The sequence below is a fragment of the Pempheris klunzingeri genome, chromosome 22, assembly GCF_042242105.1.
Source record: "Pempheris klunzingeri isolate RE-2024b chromosome 22, fPemKlu1.hap1, whole genome shotgun sequence".
In the NCBI taxonomy this organism is placed as follows: Eukaryota; Metazoa; Chordata; class Actinopteri; order Acropomatiformes; family Pempheridae; genus Pempheris; species Pempheris klunzingeri.
In genome coordinates this window covers 9,291,279-9,306,194 of record NC_092033.1, presented here as the reverse complement: position 1 = coordinate 9,306,194, position 14,916 = coordinate 9,291,279, and the positions used below count along the sequence as shown (strand labels likewise).

At 38.5% G+C, this 14,916-nt stretch overlaps 1 protein-coding gene across 1 annotated transcript in view; it reads right to left on the bottom strand.

Moving 5' to 3' along the window:
* Positions 1-431: 431 nt before the first annotated feature.
* Positions 432-14,916, bottom strand: part of col7a1l (collagen type VII alpha 1-like) — a 49,750-nt gene continuing 35,265 nt past the window's right edge. Inside the window, exons 78-107 of the mRNA XM_070854227.1 lie at positions 13,717-13,770; positions 13,581-13,634; positions 13,409-13,447; positions 12,770-13,315; positions 12,606-12,641; positions 11,668-11,694; positions 11,462-11,521; positions 10,935-11,060; positions 10,694-10,765; positions 10,549-10,584; positions 10,241-10,300; positions 9,970-10,014; positions 9,832-9,867; positions 8,924-8,959; positions 8,762-8,818; positions 8,356-8,427; positions 8,144-8,215; positions 8,005-8,040; positions 7,834-7,914; positions 7,684-7,737; positions 7,487-7,540; positions 7,297-7,359; positions 7,145-7,207; positions 6,588-6,704; positions 5,199-5,276; positions 4,548-4,601; positions 4,379-4,427; positions 3,142-3,363; positions 1,586-1,657; positions 432-634 (exon numbers count right to left, since the gene is read on the bottom strand). Coding sequence (XP_070710328.1) covers positions 432-634; positions 1,586-1,657; positions 3,142-3,363; positions 4,379-4,427; positions 4,548-4,601; positions 5,199-5,276; positions 6,588-6,704; positions 7,145-7,207; positions 7,297-7,359; positions 7,487-7,540; positions 7,684-7,737; positions 7,834-7,914; positions 8,005-8,040; positions 8,144-8,215; positions 8,356-8,427; positions 8,762-8,818; positions 8,924-8,959; positions 9,832-9,867; positions 9,970-10,014; positions 10,241-10,300; positions 10,549-10,584; positions 10,694-10,765; positions 10,935-11,060; positions 11,462-11,521; positions 11,668-11,694; positions 12,606-12,641; positions 12,770-13,315; positions 13,409-13,447; positions 13,581-13,634; positions 13,717-13,770 — 2,574 coding nt within the window. The remainder of the gene's footprint in view (positions 635-1,585; positions 1,658-3,141; positions 3,364-4,378; positions 4,428-4,547; positions 4,602-5,198; positions 5,277-6,587; positions 6,705-7,144; positions 7,208-7,296; positions 7,360-7,486; positions 7,541-7,683; positions 7,738-7,833; positions 7,915-8,004; positions 8,041-8,143; positions 8,216-8,355; positions 8,428-8,761; positions 8,819-8,923; positions 8,960-9,831; positions 9,868-9,969; positions 10,015-10,240; positions 10,301-10,548; positions 10,585-10,693; positions 10,766-10,934; positions 11,061-11,461; positions 11,522-11,667; positions 11,695-12,605; positions 12,642-12,769; positions 13,316-13,408; positions 13,448-13,580; positions 13,635-13,716; positions 13,771-14,916) is intronic.

Here is a 14,916-nt window from a genome sequence, read left to right as displayed (position 1 = left end):
AATGGAGAAAGAGGCACGACAGTGAGAAAAGACGGATTTAATATTTCAGTAGTGTACTGATAGTGATCACTTACGACATTCAAAAACTCTGTCAGTCAGTATGTAGATACTTAATGAATTTGCATGTTTAACATTCACATTTTGATTTTCAACACTTTGTCCTTAAAGCAAATCAAGAAACAGCTGTTAAAATATATAAATAAATCCAATATAAAACACAAAACTATAACATTTTACAAAGTTATGTACAGAATTTTGTTTCTAGTTTCTACTTTCATCTCCAGGGTTTGTAAATATGTTTTTTGTATCACTGTGATTAAGGTGAACAGAGTATTGCATTGCCTTAATGAACATCTACGGTATCCTCCCATTCACAATGCACAACCAAAATTCTCACTCATTCGATAAGCTGATTTGTTACAGTGTATATTTCATCTGTGATCTGATTGAATCCCCCTAACACTCCTCTCCATCCCACACCGACTCTGGCACTCTTGTCTTGAGGAGAATCGGTTTCTGTTGCCGCCACAGCCCCCGTACACAAACGGCCTGCATTCGCCTGATCGAGGGTGGAAGTACCAGAGCAGAACATAATCTGAACAGGCCCCCTCTGACATCGGCTCCTGGCAGCGGTCTGTTCCTCAAAAGGTAAAAAAAAAAAGAAGCTTAGAATAAAAAGGTTAAAAACACCTTTCTGAAATGCTGCTGGTTCACTGTATTTCCCCATATGTCAGGTGTTGGATATGTTGCAAAAATTAAATCCCACTCTTCAATGAAAATGAGCAGGATTACTGACTTCACTCTTATTTATTCCTGTATACTGACATCTATGTCACTCAAATATGCATAGATATTACTTGGGCCACTGGTGTGTACAATGCCTGGTACAGATATTATTACGAGCTGCTGTGAGGCAGCATTAAATAACATCTGACAAAATTTCACAAATTAGGTGAACCTGCTGAACCATTGCGACAAAGGTTTGCGTAAAAGGAACGCTTGTTTGTTTGTTTTATTATGGAGAACTGGATGACACTAAAACAGCTATCTTATAATACATAGAGTAAATAAATTGTATATAACTGTGTGCTTAGAGCCATGAGTTCCTGTCTTTGTGCTAAGCTAGGCTAAACATCCAACTCATCTAAACCTCAGGAGGACAGCAAATAAGTAATTGTAACTTATTAGTTATAGCTAAGTTATAATAACTTCCCAAAATGTGAGACTATTACTTTAATATGAATGTGTTTCTGCAAACTAGATGCTAACAATGTTTTTTTTATTTATCATTTCTGACTTACAGGCCTTAGTCACCACATTCTTCATAACAATTCAGATCTTTTTCACCACATATTCTTATTGATAAATGGCTTCATGAAATCTAGCACAAGCTGTCAAACATTCATGAAGCATGTTTTCTTATTGTCATTCTCTCCTGATTTCTGCTTCTAACAGTTCCAAGCAACTAATTATTACTCATAGCTTACAAAAATACGCAGAGAAACAGATATATGGAGCAAGTAAACAAGAAAAGAAGAGGGGAGGCAGAAAGATGAGAAGGAAATCAGTTGTCTTGGCCACTCACCAGCAGCGTTTGCTCCAAATACCCTTCTTTTCTTCCTCTGTCCCCACTCCACAGTCTCTCCCTCAAGAGCATCTGAAGGAAAACAACTTCGATGTGAAGTTTTACAGGTTGGTGGATTCATTCATCAAAGACCAAGTAGGAACCACTTTGACTGGAACACTTAATGAATGCCGTTGGTGCTTTGACTCATTTTACATTTAACTTTGAGGGTCAACTTTTCTCCAAGTAGTTGAGCAACATATACAGTCTTTTTGATCTCTTTGTGCAAATGATCCGTAAATCTGCAAGTGCTCGGTTAGGGGGAAATACAGTAAAAGAGTTACACAATCCATGTGCTGCTGTGCGGCTGAAAGGGGAACTCCAAAAATATCATTAAAAAGTAACTGAGATTGCTAGAAGGAACATGTTTTTAGGTACATGGCTATGAGGTTTGCTGTGTTGATCTCTTTTCATCAGATCTGATCAAACAACATCACTGACAACAAACTACATTACGTCAGGGAATCGGCCATTCATAGCAAATTGTTATACAGTTAGAAAAGGTTCAGTTAACACATAAAGAAGCTGCAGTAGAAAGATTTTATTCCAATGAGACTAGTTAATATAATGAATGAATTAAAGGAACAGTGACCATCTCCCTTTCCGTGCTGTTAATTTAGTATTAATTTAGCAGATTCCTTGTAACAACAAGAGTCACAGACAGTTGGATACAGTGCAGAGGTTGGTGGCAATTTTTATAAAATTCTTTCAAAATCTCCAGATGAAAGTATAAATATTGAAGTGTGGCCCGTGGTGCTTGGGCACATTCATTATTTTGTACACAGAATGAGCTAAATGTCACTGCCATACATCTAAAGATTGTAATTTATAAATAAACATGCTGACATTGACAATGGGCAATGACAGACTCGCTCGTTGATTAGTTTTTTGCTTATGTTTACCTGAAGCAAGAATTAAAATAAATTGGGATGCAGAAAGCTGTTCTTGCCTGGGGGTTTTATTCACTAATGAGCTTCATGAAATGCTGTGTGATTTCCTGATACATGTTGACCCTTTGTTTAGCTTTCTGGTTGCTTTTTCATCTTGATGCTGATGGCCTCGGTAATAACAGAACTATTGGAGCCTCTTGTGAAACACATATGCCTGCAGATCTTAAGCCAACTTCACCACATTTTAGTTTTCTTTTTCATATTACCCTTTAGCTTTAAAACAAATGTTTCTACTTTGTACCACGGCAGGTAACCATAGCAACATGATTCAGGCTATGGTACCATTTAACTCGGTGCTGCATTACGAAGTCCCCACAATCTCAACACTCACAGCAGACTAAACTGCCCACATCACAGCTGCTACACATAAGTATGACATATGCAACCATTTGGCCATTTGGCCACACATTTGGTCACACGCCATAAATTTGTTCTGGGGACAAGTGAGCAATTTCGATAATTATAGTATCTCAGACATCTGTGCATTTGACCCAAGGGGAATATGACAACACCTAACAGCAAAAAGTCACTGGTGTTGATGTGTAATATTGAAATAATTATTGTTACCAGTGTGATTTGTTGGGATCTCTTTTTCTTCGAGGATCACAGGTGCAGGACTGGTCATTTCTCCCACTGTTTCTCCATATTCTTCCACTTCTTCTTCCATCCCTTCTTCATGGCGGTCACGGTTGAGGGATATTACCACGTCATCTGACTCATTTCTTTCTTCAGTTACTGAGGTGGTTCCATCTGGATCCACAGACTTTACCATGAACTTGTACTCCAGCCCTGTAAAGATACAAACATTGTACACACACAATCGCTGACATTTTTATTGACAGCATTTAAGTAAATAAGATAAGCCATTAGTCTGAGTCTGAGGCCATTAAATCAGAATTTCAGGTATTTCAAACCTGGTCTTAACGCATCTTTTCATCAATACTATTGTGGTATTAGATGTGTGGATTAGGATTAGATCCATGCAACTATTAGCCGGCAAGTAGATCATTCATGCTTATGATATTCCATGTCAAAATCACCTATTTTATATATGTATGTAGGTATGTTTGCATTTTCACATCAACCGCCTCTTGATAATTACAAATATTTGAAAAGCAAAAGTGTGTGGTGAACATAACGGGGAATCAAGTCTTGTCTTACAAACTCACATTATGTAGTAAATACATAAATAATTGAGATTTGATTAAAATGTGAGAAACATTAGCTGGAGTTTAACTAGACAGGAATATATGCACTCAAACATTAGTAAAATCTAAATAAATTCTACATTGAATTAAAAGCAAGTTATTTGTACATAATAGTTTAAGTAATAGTTTAATAGTTTAAGTACTAACACTGTTATTAGAACTTCCCAGAACCAGGGATACAGAGTGCTGTTTAGCTACAAAAAAGACAATAAAAAGAAATGAATAATAATTCAACTCAAAGACAACAGAAATTGCTTAAGAATAGGAACAAAGGTCGTATCAGTCGTTTTGAGGTTAGATTTAAAACACTCCTGTGCTTTTCCAACTGTGACATGTCGAAATGTGTTTTGTGAAAAAGGTCTATTGGGGACAGGTTGGCAATATGCAGAATTATGCTTTAAGTGTCTTGTAAGTGTGTTGTGGATTCTCGGTGACCATGGTGTGTGTTCCTCTGAGAGAACATAACAGATGGCACAACACACATGGGTGCCATACCGCTGCCACAGGAGCTCTACAACAAACAACCACACACACATACACACACACACACACACATACACACACACACACACACACACACCCAAAAACAATCTTACCACACTTTTCTGACACCTCCTGCGTGACAAGCTCCTTCACTTCTTCCGCCTTGACGGAGAGAATGAGAAGACTCAAAGTCATTTCATTGTGTTCTCAATTTTGAAGTACATATTAAATGCATGTGTGTGTGTGTGCGCGCACGCTTGTTTGCGTGTGATAAACACGTACTGAGAGTCCAGGCTCCCCTTTCTCCCCTTTTCCTCCTTCAAGACCCAGAACACCCTATGTTGAAAACACGAGATTAATTACCACATTCATAGTCATATTGTAACATAAATACATACAGCAGAGCTACAACACATTAATGTCAAACTTTAAGTTATATTAAAAAGTATATTTATATTTACAAAGTATATTTATGATATCTCCAACTTGGCAGAAACATGAAAACGTGTCAAAAGAGTGTTGAAAAAGTGGTGCAGAATGGAGTGGAAAGTTTGGTGTAAATAAAATCAAAATGAAGTCACTAAAAATTAAATGCAGCTATTACTATTATTATTTTTGAATTGTTTATATCTGGTTGATAAACACACTACACTACAAATACAGTTAATGCAATCTAACCTACCATAAATAAAAAAAGGTAAACTGAGGATACAGTTGCTTTTATTTACATGAGCAACAATGACATCACAGCCATGTGCATTCAAAGCCTCATTGGACCTCATTGTTGTTTTATCTTTAGCATTGTTTTACCATTGTTAAATGATGTGAATGAGAAAACCAAATGAGTTACAGACACTAGCCAGTAAGGGGTGAAGACTTGGTTCCTTCCACTGCAAGTTTGTTTAGAAAAGTGTGCTCATGTCTGACGCTCACACTCTCTCCTCTCAGTCCTGGAGTCCCGGGTTCTCCCTTCTGACATGGCTTCGATCTGCCCCTCCTGCCCCGCTCCCCCTGTTTGGCCAAGACGAAAACAGCATAATATAGTAAATTATTTTACTTTATTTTGTTGTTTTTTTTCCATTAAAAACTTTATGCTAACGAGGAGAAAGCAGCACATCTCACCACTCACTTTTTAGCAGCAAGAAACGCAGACCAATTAGGTGCATCCTTGAAATATCCTCATTAGATGTTTCCAGCCACTCTCTGTCAACACTAAAAGTCTGGTAATTGTAGCTGAAAGGAGCTAATTGAGTAAGATATTACTTGAAAGCTGCAGACAGAAATAGACCTCTGTGTACGTGTGTGTGTGTGTGTTAATTAAGGACATGTCTCCGCTGTATCCACTGCTGCAGTGTACATGCTGCCAGTCAAGACACAGACATGGAGAAGACTGTAATCAAGCTTCTGTTCATTGTGTTCTCTCACATTTTCACTCCTCCTCTCTTGTAACTTAGACTTGTTCTTGAAGAAATTAATTTTCATATTTGATAGATATATCTTACACCCTCAGGAGAAATATTCCACTGTACATGTATTTTAATGGCAGTTTCTGATTTATCCCCATGGTTTTTTAATGTGGTCATACCTCAGTATTAGTTAAAGAGGGGGCTATATTGCACCAGTCAGTTAAAGGCAGTGGTAATTAGGCTTGTTTTCGCATCGGTATACTTCATTTAAGTAGGGACTTCAACTGCACTATTGGTGTGCACCAGCCATTAAAAAATTCTGGGGAAGCTCGGAGTGCTCGTGGATTTTGGGTGTGTTATTGTGTGCTAACAGCTTACTGTTCTTTTCAAATTACTAAAACTAATTATGAGTTAATCATGTGTATATTTACTTTTGACACTTTTACACTGCCAGTATTACCAGCAAAAATATTAAATTGTGTTATTTTTGCATCATTTGTACCATTATATTGAGATAAAAATCATGGTTTTGTCAAAAGCACACTGTGACTGCTCCATTGGTGTTGCTTATTAGTGCATCCATGTCAGCTCAGCCTGACAGATACGACAGGGGAGATCACTGATCAACAATTTTACTGAAATGAGGATCTGACACAGGCAGAGATGAGCTACCGATAAGAGAGATAACATTCAAATAAGTCCTTGTCAAAGGAGAATAACTAGACTACCATTTATTTGTTATCTTGAGAAAATGGAGAAGCAAAATTGCAATAATTTAATCTGTAATTCTGATAATCGGCCCACGTTTTTCTTCCCATTTATCAGGACAATAATGCAACGTTAATACAGCACGATAATTAGAAGTCGGTATTATCCAATATAACTCCAGTAGACTGAGGAAGTAGGAATACTGTACCTTAAGTCCTAAGTTCCCACGGGATCCTGAGAGTCCTGCTGGTCCCTGATCTCCATCCGTTCCTGGAGTCCCTGCTGACCCCTTAAACCCTGGGAAACCTGGAAAACCTGCTGCACCCTGCATGGAGCAAGAGGGAAGTAGGAAGTAAATTAACAGATGATGGCTCCTATCTGCACAGAACATTATACACTGTTGCCCATAAAGTTGGAATAATTGTTCAATAGCCCAATTTTGTTAAAGCCTGAATACACAGTTTGCAAAGGTTAATTGTGGTTTAAGTTTCACTGTGATATGTTTGGAAGAGTTTGATCAATAAAGTTGAGAAGATATACACTTTATTTATCAAGAATAAATCACATTGTCACAATCATTTCATGAGAAGAGGTAAAAAAAAAAAAACATTTTATTCCAACTTTATGGGCAACAGTGTATATGAAAACAATACATTTTAGAATATTTTTTCCTGGGATTATAACAAATAACAGGTGTGATGACCAAATAATCAGTGGTAAAATTGGATGTATAATGACCAGTGACGTTGATGTTAATTTACCAACCTTTTCTCCTTTCACTCCTTGATCACCATCAACACCATTAATGCCTGCTTCTCCCTTATCACCCTAAAGTGATATATCACATGATGAGATCAGGGATTTTGTGTATATTTGGGGAAGAAAGAAAGACAAATATGTGCACACTTGTTGTTTACCTTGCGCCCTGTGAGTCCATTCAGTCCAGCTATGCCAGGGGTGCCGGGTAAACCCATATCTCCCTGTTTTGCAAAGAAAGGATGTTGCATACACAGAGTTATCTAGATTACTGACATGATTTCTTAAGATAACATTGTAATTGATGTATGGCTCTATTTTGGTCTAATCAGGGGTTTATCCAGGCCCAACCTTTTCTCCATCCAGGCCTGGACTCCCAAGACGTCCTGGAAAACCTCTGAAACCCTGTAACAGCAAGAATGTAACAGCACAAACAGAGATTAAAGTATAGCGATATCCTGCAAATAGAAAACGTAAGCTAAATAAAACAACCAAAAGGGACAGAGATGGGGTGAAAAACAACTGCAGGAAATTGTAGCTGCCTCCACCTTCTCTCCCTTCTCCCCTTTGTCTCCTGGTAAGCCTGGTTCTCCTGGATCCCCCTGTGAAAATAAATTAAAAAGAAAAAACAAAATTATCTTGAATCTTCGAAATCATCACAAGGATATTGACTGATTATGTATTGATTTTCATAATACCTGACTGCCCCTCTGGCCTTTAAGTCCCAAATCTCCTTTGTCCCCCTTTGCCCCATCCACTCCATGGTCCCCATGTTGGCCCTTAAGTCACATTATGGGTTTCACTGTATGTGGTTTCCTGAAGTTAACACTGAATTTTGGTGTTTGTTTGTGTTTGCACTGTAGTTCTACCTTCACTCCATTGAGTCCTGGCTCTCCAGGATCTCCCTATTGGAAAAGAAGACAATTCAAAACACAGTACTACCATATAAGTACAGAATGGTTAAATTAATGTTGTTATAGCAAAATATTAAAATGACCCCTTCCTTACCTTCTGGCCTACTGGTCCTCTTGCACCAAACCGTCCCAGTGCTCCCTTTGTGCCTGCATCACCCTTTAGCCCCTTTTAAAAACAATTCAAAATACGCTCAATGAGTTTTTTTCCAGTACCCTTTGTTGTGAACTGCATTGCAAAACTCTAAATGTCTTGTGGAAAAGTATTTTTCATTGCGTTTTTGAAAAGTTTACTTCAGGATTTATTACCTTGACTCCAGGAGGACCGTCCTCACCCTTCTCTCCTTTATCACCATCAAAGCCTGGTGGGCCTCGCTCACCCTGAAACAAATGGAGTAAATGTGCATATGTGATTTTAAGATGTGCTTGGTATATATAGTATATTACTAAAGCCTGTATTCCTAATTCAGCATGTACTGTTTTAGGCTCGTAGCCTTTTATTGTTTTAGCTTTGTCATTCAGAGAGTACTTTCCTTCTGTTCTCCTGTATTTGTGAACCTGGGTGGAGAGAAACTGTGTACAGCTGCCCTTATGGGAATATATAAAGTTGTATGGAGTTACATTGAATTTAAACCAGGCAAATATTGTCCTTTACTCACGTCACTTTATTTGAATGTAAATTTACTGAGCAATAGAGTACGACTACAACTCTCACCGCGTCTCCTTTAGAACCCTTAAATCCACGAGGTCCCTGGATTTGAAGCACACTCCCCTGTAGGGAGGGATTCAATTATGAATACAAGCTGCAAATGTAATGTAATGTGAATACCCATTGACTTTCTGATTTAGCTATAAAGAAACATGAAAACCATCATACCCTTTCTCCTTTGACTCCAGGTAACCCACGGTCGCCCTGCAAAGAAAAATGACTTTCAGAACTTCAGACTGTCTCAACTCCAGCTGTCAATAAAAGTACATATATTACTTTATATCTCTTGCAACAGGAACATTGCAGAGCCTTCACACGTTTATTAAATCCCACCACAGTACAATAAAATCCAGTCCAATATAATCCATCCTTGATAAAATGTCATGTAAGGTTGTTGTACACGATACGACCAAAGTTTAGTGGCGCTAGACAAGAATGAGTTACAGAGTTGTGACACTTCAGTGGAGAAGAAACAAACAAATATGAAGAAAGTCCGACTGAAAACTGGCACTACTCCTATCGACACAACCTGCATCTACTTCAAACAGACTCTTCAAAATGAATGGCACAATACAATCTTGAAATGAAAACAGTCGGTCATGTGTAAATAAAGTACATGCAGGTGGACAAAGTCAAGTTGTTCATTGGTGCTCCTTCGTGCTATTTGTGCACCATGCAGAAACGGTACTGTAAATAGAACAACATAAAGCTACAGCTATGCTGACACTTAGGTCCAAAAAGGTATCATTTATCCTCCCTGGTGGCAAAAGCGCGAGCTCGACCTACCAATGTAACACTCACATCTCAATCTAACTTTCAATGGCACCTTTTGGATGAGATGGTACAGTGGTTTACTAGGCATTAAAATTTAGGCAATTTTAATAACTTACAAAGTCTTGTTTACTGAAATTCAAACATCATAATATTCCATTGTTAGTATAGTGATTCATTTAGTCAGTGAATTACGCAAAGAATTATGAAAAGCTTCATTTCAAGGTTCATCAAGATTTATTTTAAAAGTGCAACTATACTTTGTCAAACACAGTTGTGATAAATCATGTGAAATAACAGCTCACCCTTTCACCTTTGTTGCCACGCAAACCTTTTGGACCCTTGTAAGAAAGGTAAAAGAAAAGTGGTTTGTCTCCAAGTGAAACTCTAATGGTCTTATATGAAAAATGTAGTCAGTTGTTTGATTTTAAGAAGTTTCTTACTAAATGCCCAAGAGTTCCTTTAACACCTGGAGGGCCCTTTTCACCCTGAAAAGGAAATAAATATTTTAAGTTTTCTGCATAATCCACCAACATTGCAGTTGTGTACTGAATACTGTGTGCCTTAATAGGTAGACCAGGTAGAATCGGATCATCCTAAACTACCACACAAAGTGGTGTGTGAAATTTCATAAGCTGAGATCAGAAATTTCACTGTCACCGTAGACTAAAATTGCTCAAAATGCTGTTGATGTGTACGTTGAAATCAACTCACTTTTCTGCCCATGAGGCCAGCCAAGCCCCTGGCACCAGGCTCTCCAGGAATACTGTCACCCTGGCGAGGATAAGATAAAGTAATCACCAACATTACACGGCATTTTTTAGAGGCAAAAAAAAGAAGGAAAAAATGCAAATGTAAAATTATGACGCTATAGACACTGTCTCACAACAGAATGAAGAGTTCATGCAAACATAATATGTTTGTAGCAGCAGCATGCTGGTCTTACAATATGTTGCAATCATGGAAAAAACAAAGTAAAAGTAAGTGCCATCATACATCATATATATGCATAGTATTTGTACCTTTTCTCCTTTGACCCCTGGTACACCAAGAGGGCCCTTTAGTAAACACAGAGACATAGTGGTTGTAAAAGAAAATATCATTAGCTCCATGAAATATCTGTAAAATCAGATGCAGCTCTTGCAATAACCATTTGTTTTATCTTACTTGACCTCCTGGTGGTCCTCGAAGCCCAGGAGATCCAGGCGATCCATTCTTCCCCCTTTTACCCCGATCACCCTGCACCAGCAAACAAAACATCTTTTCTTTTAAATCCAACAGTACAACCTTCTCCATCACTTCTGCATTCATTTACAATCATAGAGCATCCATTCACACATTTTGTTGTCTTCAGTTTTCCAGATCAACTTGAATGGCTCAACTTGTAAGTCGATTTAAGATGATGTACCTCTCTGCCCGGCTGTCCTGGGTCCCCCGGAGGACCCCTAAGGCCTGGGTAACCCTGGATGCCTGCATTACCAGGAATACCCTGAATCCCTTGAGCACCTGGAGGCCCTGATTCACCTGGTTCTCCCTGAGGCAATGCAAGGATACAGAAAGAGAAAGAGGGAAATGGAGAGCATGATAGAGTCAATTGAAATGTTTGGAAGATAAACACACAGTTAAAGGTCACTTGTTTCATGTTCATGTAATTATTCAGCTCATCTATTACTTTTAAATAATTGCTTTCAAATAAAGTCCTTTTTTCCTTTATCAATTAATATGCTCAAACACAATTTTGAATTAGTGCTTGAAGCACTGAGCCAATTAAATTCCTTAAATTAAAAACACGATGAGAAACACAGTCAATCAAAGTGAACATGATGAAAAAGACTGTGGGGATAAATTGATTTAGAGAGGATGTTACTAATAAGAGACTGAATGTAATTTTTTCCTTTCTTACTTTTTAAGAGTGAGGAAGGAGGGAAACCTCACCTTCTGTCCAGGAGGACCAGCCTGCCCTTCTGGACCTCTGTGGCCGATGCCTGGCTCTCCCTAAAAACACACAACAAACATTTCCACACAATGTTTCACTGTCATTGCTTTCAATTAAACTGTCAATTCTTGGATTTAAATTTAAAAAACTAACTGACCTAAACAACAAAACTAAACAACAGCTTATGAATAAACTGTGCATTTACCTTTTGTCCCCTTTCACCAATTTCACCCTGAAAAGTGTGGACAAAAACAGTTCACATCAGCTGCACTTCAGCACATTGTTTTTCATGAGCTAAAATAAACCAACACAGAGGAATTTGAAATAAAAAACACACAAAAGAATAAGCAGACTTGTCAGTATGTTTAACAAGGGGAATTATTAATGTCTGCTTTAATCTACTGCCTCGCAGTCAAACAGAAATAGAGCAGAGGGGACATCAAAGGCCTGGAGTCAACTGTCTTTACTGACAGCCGAGATGGGAGAGAAACTCTCCCTCAGCTCTGATGTCATCTACTGATGCAATGTGGGTAGGAGGGGAGAGCAGCCATGATATTTTTATGAACTGGTGGCACATTTCATGTGGCGACTGTCATTCTCTCTCTCTCTCTGTGGTCTTAGGGTGTTGATTACAATGTTTTTAACCAGTATAATCAGCGGGACGATATCAGTGACTCAGTAAATCCTGACAATGAAAGGCTGTGTTTCAGTTTAAAGGGTCTGTTCACCCAAATTACAAAGCACATAGTTGTGATTGCATGCTAAACTAAGATGATGAAAATAAATAGTAAAGATTAAACCTGATAAATATGTTAGCGCTGTCACTGTGAGCATGTCAGTGTGCATTCAGCTCAAAGCATCACTGTGCGTAAGTCCTCACTCAGCTGCTAGCTTGGATGCAGCCACTTAGTCTTTGTGGCAGAGATCTCAAAGACGTTTATCTCACAATCTGGCAAAAATAAACCTACTGCATGGCTAGTTACCTGTGGGTACATTGTGTGAGAAAATGTTTTGTGTCGTGAACTGAGCCTTTAAATCAGGGTCGCTAATGTGGCATTAGATGTATAAAAGTTGTTATTGATTGCATGTGTCTTTGGCCATGTTTTACAGAGTTCTGTGAATGTTTAAAGCACATTTAGTCACCTTTGGTCCTGGTTTTCCATTTTCACCTTGTTGACCCTATTGCGTAAGAAATGCACAACACATTAACAGTACTGCACATTTAAAACAGACATTTATTTGATCTACTTTTGAACATTTCAGGATGAATGAGTAAGGTGTATACGGTGAGTACTTTGTGCCCTTACCTTCAGGTAAAAATACTCTGGAGGGTATGGGTATGGCTGTCCATTCTCTTCATCATAACCGCCCTCTCTTCTCCTCTCCATCTCCGCCCTCCTCCTCTCCCACTCCTCCCTCTCCCTCTCAATGTCTCTCTCCCCCTCTTGCTCTGTCCTCTCCCTCTCCATTTTTTCTCTCTCCAGCTGCAGCTCGGCCTCTCTCTCTCTCTCCATCTCCAGCCTTTCCCTCTCTCTCTCTCTCTCCAGGTCCCCTTCCTCTCCTTCCCTCTCTCGATCGACGTCCTCCTCTGTCTCCCACTCGTAGTCTCCACTCCTCTCCTCCTCCTCATAGACCTGATCAGGGCCTGTTTCTCCATATCCATCTGTCTTTACTCCTTTCTCTTGTTCCATTCCCCTCTCCTCCACTTCTTCAGCTTCAGTCGGCTCCTCTGCTCCACCTTGTATTTCTGTATGAATCTCTCTTTCTGTATCACTGTATCGCTTTCTCCCTCTCCTTTCTTGCCTCTGCCTCCTCGCATGTGCTTGAAGGTCAGGGTTTTCTTGCTTCTTCATCTAGAGAAAAAAGTTTTATAACATAAACCAGCGTACCTATAAGTCACGGCATCATTATTTTGATTAATACTTATTATCTTTCATTTTACTTACATTCCAGCTGTTGTAACCTTGAGCTCCAGAGGGCAGATGCTGAAATTCAAATGAAGGTGCGATCTCATATATGGTCCACAGACAATGGCAGAGATTTTATTTTATGCAAACTGAGTCACATGTATGAAGTTTTAATTTTTAAAGACTGGAAATAGTGTGTGAAAATAATTACTTTCTGTGCCCCTTTGAAATGATTTCTTCCACCTGGGGCACCTGGCATGAACACCTAAAATATAAAAAAATATATCACTACTGTAATTTTTTTCCTTATTATTGGTCTGTCTTCTATAATCCCAGGTGAAACTTACCATGGAATCAGGCCAGGGGGCGCTTTTCTTCACTCTGATCTGTGATTGGGGCACCTGTCAAGTCCCCCAAAACTGCTCATGAGCAAATAATTATGATGTTTCCTATCAGACAGCTGCAGTAATGTGTGTTGATTGATTGTAGAAATGTGAGAAAGGAAGACACAGGCTTTCTTAGAAGGTTATTTGAACATTTTTACTGAGGAATACATGCACAGACACAGGGGTTAGGTTAAACACAGACAGCACAATGTGATAACAGAAAAATTCCACCAGTGAAAAGAGTGTTTGATGTGGCAAAACTGCTTATAATATCACCACATATTGAATAATACCATTTACCAATAATACCATTGGTAAAGATGTTTGGTGAAGTAAAACGACAAGATATTTTCCATGTTTCAATAAATAAAATTTTAGTACAATTTGACAAAAGCAAATATGTATTTAAACTGTATGCACATGTTTGAGAAGGTTTTGTGTTTTATATCCATGTGATATAATATATAATAATAATAATAAATAAATTAGGAGTTGTCGACAAGGTAAGTAAAGTAACAGAGTTTACATTGAACAAAGTGAAGAATAAAAAACCCGGACATGAGGAAAACAATTCTGATATTCTAACAGCGGTGCCTGATTTTCTATAGAGCTCGACTCAAAAATAGACCTCATACATGATATGAACTTTGGTACGGCCATAGGTTTGGGTGAGTGGCATCGTCTCTGTGTGGAAAGAAGTCCTTCCTCATGAAACGTTGCTCAGGCTCAGGGCTCCTCACCAGCAAAACAGTTCACAGTTTATTCACCCTCTCCATGTAGTGTGTGCTTTCTTATGAATGCTTAACACTCTATAGTCACAGTCTCTTGGGAATTAAGAGATGTCCTGTTTAAAAAAAATGAGAGAGAGAAAGTATTAAAAGTAACTCTCTGGAAATTTTTCTTTGTAAAGTAGCAAATCATTCCTGAAGCATTGAACTCGGCAACTATTTCTGCTCATTCTCATTCAGACAAGCTTTAGAGGAATAATGCTGAAAGCATGCTGCTCAAAAATGCTGTCCTCTCTCATGCTTTGGTAAATGTTTGGGAATTACGAAATCTATGATGGTATATTTCTATTCCCACTGTGTTCACATTAGCCTTATACAAACATGTGCAACCTTCTTTGCACTGGTAAAATTTTCATTGGTAGAAAGAAGAAGA